At 47.4% G+C, this 6,403-nt stretch overlaps 1 protein-coding gene across 2 annotated transcripts in view; it reads right to left on the bottom strand.

The window, feature by feature from the left end:
• Positions 1-5,374: 5,374 nt before the first annotated feature.
• Positions 5,375-6,403, bottom strand: part of TMIE (transmembrane inner ear) — a 139,873-nt gene continuing 138,844 nt past the window's right edge. Inside the window, exon 4 of one of the 2 annotated variants that reach the window (XM_073632441.1) lies at positions 5,375-6,133. In XM_073632441.1, the coding sequence (XP_073488542.1) occupies positions 5,655-6,133 (479 nt within the window). In that variant the 3' untranslated portion in view covers positions 5,375-5,654. The remainder of the gene's footprint in view (positions 6,134-6,403) is intronic. The other variant, XR_012244578.1, reaches the window with a different exon arrangement.

Genomic DNA, 6,403 nt, shown 5'->3' with positions numbered 1-6,403 from the left:
AGGGTCATGTTTGTTTGTGATGGGGAAGCCTTAGCACAACACACGTTAATGCGTGCCACAGTGCTTGTTAAGAGAAAGCTTTGGCGTGAATAGGCCCTTAGGCTGGATTCATACCCAGTGGCGGCCCGTCCATACGTCCGGCCCCCAAATCTACATGCAGGGCGCCGTACACATGGATACCGATGGGGTTTTTTTTTTTTTCTTTTTAGAAGCATGTGATTAGAGCCAGAGGCTCTAACAGGCTTCAAAACTGTGCCCGAGCCCACCCAGTTGCAAATTATTACGAGGGGGTGCTGATAAGTACTGAGCCTTACCCAGAAAAAAATTGAGCTAGGAAGCTGTAAATTGCAGGGCGTCAATTGGTCTATATTCAATGGTGCAAAAATCAATGACCTGGGATTTTAATTTATCTTTCTTTTTCAGGTCCAAAGTGAATATGGCAGCACCTCCAGAAAAAATTCAATGTGGAAGTGCATAGGACCATAATCAAGTTACTGTTTCTCCAAGGGAAAGGTGCGAAGCAGATCCATGATGAAATGTCACAAACTTTGGGTGACAGTGGCCCTTCATATGCAACAGTTAAACGTTGGGTTTCCAATCTCTAAACTGGCCATTTTGGTGTTGAAAGTACGAAACCCAGGGGAAGGCCTGTTTCTGTGCCTGCAAATGTGAAAGCCATCCATGACATGATCATGGAGGACCGCCGAATATCAGCCAAGAGTATTGCTACATATCTGGGAATATCACATGACAGAGTTGGTGCCATTATCCACAACGACTTGGAGATGAGAACGTTTTCAGCAACGTGGATCCCAAAACTTTTGACTTTTGCAGGCACAGAGACAGAAACAGGCCTTCCCCTGGGTTTCTCACTTTCAACACCGAAATGGCCAGTTTAGAGATTGGTGAACCCAACGTTTAACTGTTGCTTGTGAAGGGCCACTATCAACCAAACGTTGAGTTGCCAATCTCTAAACTGGCCAGTTTGGTGTTGAAAGTGAGAAACCCCAGGGGAAGGCCTGTTTCTGTCTCTGTGCCTGCAAATGTGAAAGCCATCCATTAAACGATCATGGAGGACCACCGAACATCAGCCAAGAGTATTGCTACATATCTGGGAATATCCCATGAGAGAGTTGGTGCCGTTATCCACAACGACTTGGAGGTGAGAACGTTTTCAGCAACGTGGATCCCAAAACTTTTGACTTTTGCAGGCACAGAGACAGAAACAGGCCTTCCACTGGGTTTCTCACTTTCAACACCGAAATGGCCAGTTTAGAGATTGGCGAAACCAACGTTTAACTGTTGCATATGAAGGGCCACTGTCACCCAAACGTTGGGTTGCCAATCTCTAAACTGGCCATTTCGGTGTTGAAAGTGAGAAACCCAGGGGAAGACCTGTTTCTGTCTCTGTGCCTGCAAATGTGAAAGCCATCCATGACACGATCATGAAGGACCACCGAACATTAGCCAAAAAGTATTGCTACATATCTGGGAATATCATGTGAGAGAGTTGGTGCCATTATGGAAGCCAGACTTGGAAATGAGAAAGTTTGCAGCAAAGTGGATCACAAAAGTTTGACTTTTGCAGGCACAGAAAACAGGCCTTCCCCTGGGACTCTCACTTTCAACACCGAAATGGCCAGAATTGAGGACCCAACGTTGGACATGAAGGACCACTGTCACCCAACGTTTGTGACATTTCATCATGGATCTGCTTCGCACCTTTCCCTTGGAGAAACAGGAACTTGATTATGGTCCTTTGCTCTTCCTCATTGAATTTTGAATTTTTTCACTTTGGACCTGAAAAAAAAAAGATAAGTTAAAATCCCAGGTCGTTGAATTTTGCCCCATTGGATATAGACAAATTGGCCAGTACACCCTGCAATTTACAGCTTCCTAGCTTTCTCTAGGTAAAGCTCAATACTTAGCAGCAGCACCCCCTCATATTCACTATTGTCTTACTGATTCTCCTCTCGGCCAATCAGAAAGCAGGTCCTGAGACCCGTCACCCGATTGGCCAAGAGGAGAAGCGATCCTATTGGCCGCCGAGGAGGAGGGAGGAGACGCAGAGGAAGCCGCCGTGAAGCACCAGGAGGAGGAGACGCAGGGCGAAGCCGCCGCTCGGAGGAAACGCTGCCCACGACCTAGATGGACTAAGTGCAGGGTGGCGGCTGGTGGATTGTTTGTCACCCCCCCAAAAAAAAATTATACCACCAGCCTACAGTGTTCATACCAGTCTGCTTTTCCCCATCATCAAGTTGTTGCACCTTTGTAATGAACTTTGTACTGTACTGAACGTGAACATGCATCACAATGCACATTGACGTGTGTTGATGGATATTGTGATGCATTTACATGCATCATGAAGTAGAACACAAAGAGGGCGCTTCTAAGTGCAGCCAACCAAGACCTTAATTAGCCCAAAACGCAGTGGCAGCTGGTGTTTTTTTGGGGGGAGGGGGTGGCAAACAACAACCCCAAGCAGCACCCACCACACCCCCGTTTGCCAGTTTGCCACTCACCCCATCGGCGGTGGTGGGTGACAGGCAGTGTGGTCCACCAGGCTCCGTGTCCCCTTCTCCATGGCGGCTTCCAGCTCCTACCCTCTTCCTCCTAGCCGTCCAATATGACCGCCTGTCTTTTCAGCCAATCGGGTGACCGGTGTCAAAACCGGCTTCCCGATTGGCCAGGAGGAGGATCAGTGTTACAAAAGCGAATTCGCTGTTGTAACACACCTGGGTGGGCTCGGAGCGCACTCTCTGCGACCCAAGCCCACCCAAATATTGAAGTCTATCAGAACCTCTGGCTCTAATCGGTGCTTCAAAAAAACAGCCCCTCCCCCCTGCGGAATCCATGCACCGGTGTGCTGAAAGGGACCTGCATGTAGATTAGGGCCGGACGCATGAATAGCGGGGGCAACGCCCGTGCGCCCCCCTATGGACGGGTCGCCATTGCTGGAAAGGGTGTACAGCAGGGTGCAGAGGGTCCTTCCAGTATTTGTAAGGCAAGCAGGAAGAGCCACCACACTGCTGGAGCACCCGGATGTGACGTCAGAGGGCGCGGTGACGCGTTTCGGAGCTCCTTCTTCAGGACTATGGATAAAGGGGGAGATGGAAAGTTTATATAGTAACTGAGGCAGGACTGGTGGCAGGAGACTCACTGCTAGGACATTCCTGGGGGGGACCTCTCGCTGGGCGTCCCTCTTAATCTGATGAACCTGCATTTACATCACCTCTTGTAAGTGTTTTTAAACATTTTTTGCTAATGAAGGTCTCGTTTTACCGCACTTAGAAGCGCCTTCTGCACCTTCTTTGTGTTCTATTTTTCTACCAGAGCTTTCTTCTCTCTTATGGAGTGCATCTCAAGACACCTCCCCTCTCTTTTCCTTGTCCACATCATGGATTAGACTTTGTACTTCATGATCTTCAACCAAGAAGGATCAACGCTAAGTAGTGGGATTGAGAGTCATCCGTGCTAATTTAAAGGGATTGTAAACGATCACCTTGTAAAACAACCCTTTAAGTTTAACATAGAAATGAATGGCAGAACATGTGTGTATAGGTATATGAAAAAAAACATTATAAAAACCTTTTTTTCCCACATTTTTTTTCTAAGTGATCACATTCCCTCTGTTCTCAGCTGCATAAGAACTGGGGGGAGGAGAAACAGCAAAACACTGATCTTCCCAGTGAATGGCTGTGCGGAGGGGGGGGGGGTGTCAGGACAAGTCTGATCATTGGAGAAGAGCAGGCTGAGTTCCCAACGTAGCTACAGAACTGACCACGCTGTGCTTTCCTGCTTAGTGTGGTCAGTTTTTTAATAGGAAAGCAGAGGAACTGGCAGGAAGACCAGAGATTTCACATAAAGGAAGTAATGAAAAAAAGAACAGGATACTTTTCCATACAAATACATGGAGCAGCAGGCACATATCAGGAATATGAACTTTTGGGTTTACATATCCTTTAAACTCGAGTATTATGCAGTAGATCAGCGGTCTCCAAACTGCGGCCCTGGGGCCAGATGTGGCCTATTGCTTGCCTTTATCCCAGCCTTGGGACGCTATTCCTCCCACTGACACCAATGATGGGACACTATTCCTCCCACTGATACCAATGATGGGACACTATTCCCCCCACTGATACCAATGATGGGACACTATTCCCCCCACTGATACCAATGATGGGGCACTATTCCCCCCACTGATACCAATGATGAGGCACTATTCTTCCCACTGACACCAATGATGGGGTACTATTCCTCCCACTGACACCAATGGTGGGGCAATATTCCTCCCACTGACACCAATGATGGGGCACTATTCCTCTCAATGACACCAATAATGGGGGACTATTCCTCCCACTGACACCAATGATGGGGCACTATTCCTCCTACTGACACCAATGATGGGACACTATTCCTCCCACTGATACCAATGATGGGGCACTATTCCTCCCACTGACACCAATGATGGGGCACTTCTCTTCCCACTAATACCAATGATGGGGCACTATTCCTCCCACTGACACCAACGATGGGGCACTATTCATCCCACTGATACCAATGATGGGGCACTATTCCTCCCACTGATACCAATGATGGGGCACTGTTCCTCCCACTGATACCAATGATGGGGCACTATTCCTCCCACTGACACCAATGATGGGGCACTTCTCTTCCCACTGATACCAATGATGGGGCACTATTCCTCCCACTGACACCAATGATGGGGCACTATTCATCCCACTGATACAAATGATGGGGCACTATTCCTCCCACTGATACCAATGATGGGGCACTGTTCCTCCCACTGATACCAATGATGGGGCACTATTCCTCCCACTGATACCAATGATGGGGCACTGTTCTTCCCACTGATACCAATGATGGGGCAATATTCCTCCCACTGACACCAATGATGGGGCACTATTCCTCTCAATGACACCAATGATGGGGCACTATTCCTCCCACTGACACCAATGATGGGGCACTATTCCTCCCACTGACACCAATGATGGGGCACTATTCCTCCCACTGATACCAATGATGGGGCACTATTCCTCCCACTGACACAAATGATGAGGCACTATTCCTCCCTCCTGTTGGTTCCATAAGAATTCATGTAAAAAATGAACGTGATTGGGCTATATTCTCTCCAGGTCAAATGGTATACTTCATACAGAATAGTGTGGCTCAGGAATACACTGCATTATGGCCACTAGATGGAGCTGACAAGCATAGTAAATAGCATTTATTTTCTATGATCATCAGCTACATCTAGTGGCCATAATGTGGTATTTTCCTGATTAAATCTGTATGAAGAATAACATTCAACCTGGAGAGCAAATAGCCTAATCACATTCGTTTTTTTTGCCCCGCATTCGCACAGAATTAATGTTCATACAGTTTCATTGGACAATTAGTTCTGCAATTGTTTTTTTTAATACACCCCTTAGTGTTTTTATGGATTAGCAATGAATTTTTTTGTCTTTGATTTCAGTATACCGAACTTTCCTTTTTTCCTCCAGGAGTCGGGAAGCGACTACACACCGATCCGTAAGTCTCAACCCGAGACGCTTCAACCTCACCTCATCCGCCCCTGGCCCCTGCACCGATTGGAGCGAAACCACACCCACTTTTACTAAGCCCCACCTCCATCAGAGAGTGCAGGTGAAAACAGTTGGAGCATTTTCTTGGCAGTGCATTTTTATGTCCGTTGCAAACACAACGAAACGCGTTTCACTTTTTGGCAGGTGGCTTCTTCGCCGTCTTTGAGTCGCCCCCTTCACCTTTCCCGGCGGGTTTCGCCTCCCCCCTCCTTTCCCTCCGGCTTTTGCCTCGCCGCCACCTTTTCCTCCAGCTTTTGCCTCGCTGCCACCTTTACCGCCAGACTTAGCGGCTGCGCCCGATTTATCTGCCGCAGTGTCTTTATTGCCCTTTTTATCGGCGGCTGGCTTCTCGGCTCCTCCCTTTTCACCGTCTTTCTTTTTCCCATCACCCTTCTCATCTTCCTTGCCCTTCTCGCCCTTCTCGCCCTCCTTTTTCTTGCCACCCTTAGCTCCTTCCTTCTTGCCGTCTTCTTCAACTTTGCCAGACACGGTAGGTACTTCCTTTTTCTTGGGTGCTGCTTTCATAGCTGTCAAAAAAAAGTAAAAAGAAAAACAATATTTAACCCTTTGAGAACTGGACATTATCTGACACTTTTTGTTTTCATGTGAAAGTCTTTTTTTTTTTTTTTTATTTTGCTAGAAAATTATTTAGAACCCCCAAACATGATATATATATATATATATATACACACAGATATCTCTCTCTCTCTCTCTCTCTCTCTCTCTCTCTCTCTCTCTCTCTTCCTCTTCCTCTCTCTCTCTCTCTCTCTCTCTCGAGAGAGAGAGAGAGAGAGAGA

The sequence above is a fragment of the Aquarana catesbeiana genome, linkage group LG05, assembly GCF_042186555.1.
Source record: "Aquarana catesbeiana isolate 2022-GZ linkage group LG05, ASM4218655v1, whole genome shotgun sequence".
Taxonomy (NCBI): domain Eukaryota; kingdom Metazoa; phylum Chordata; class Amphibia; order Anura; family Ranidae; genus Aquarana; species Aquarana catesbeiana.
This window is presented reverse-complemented; position numbering and strand designations above follow the sequence as displayed.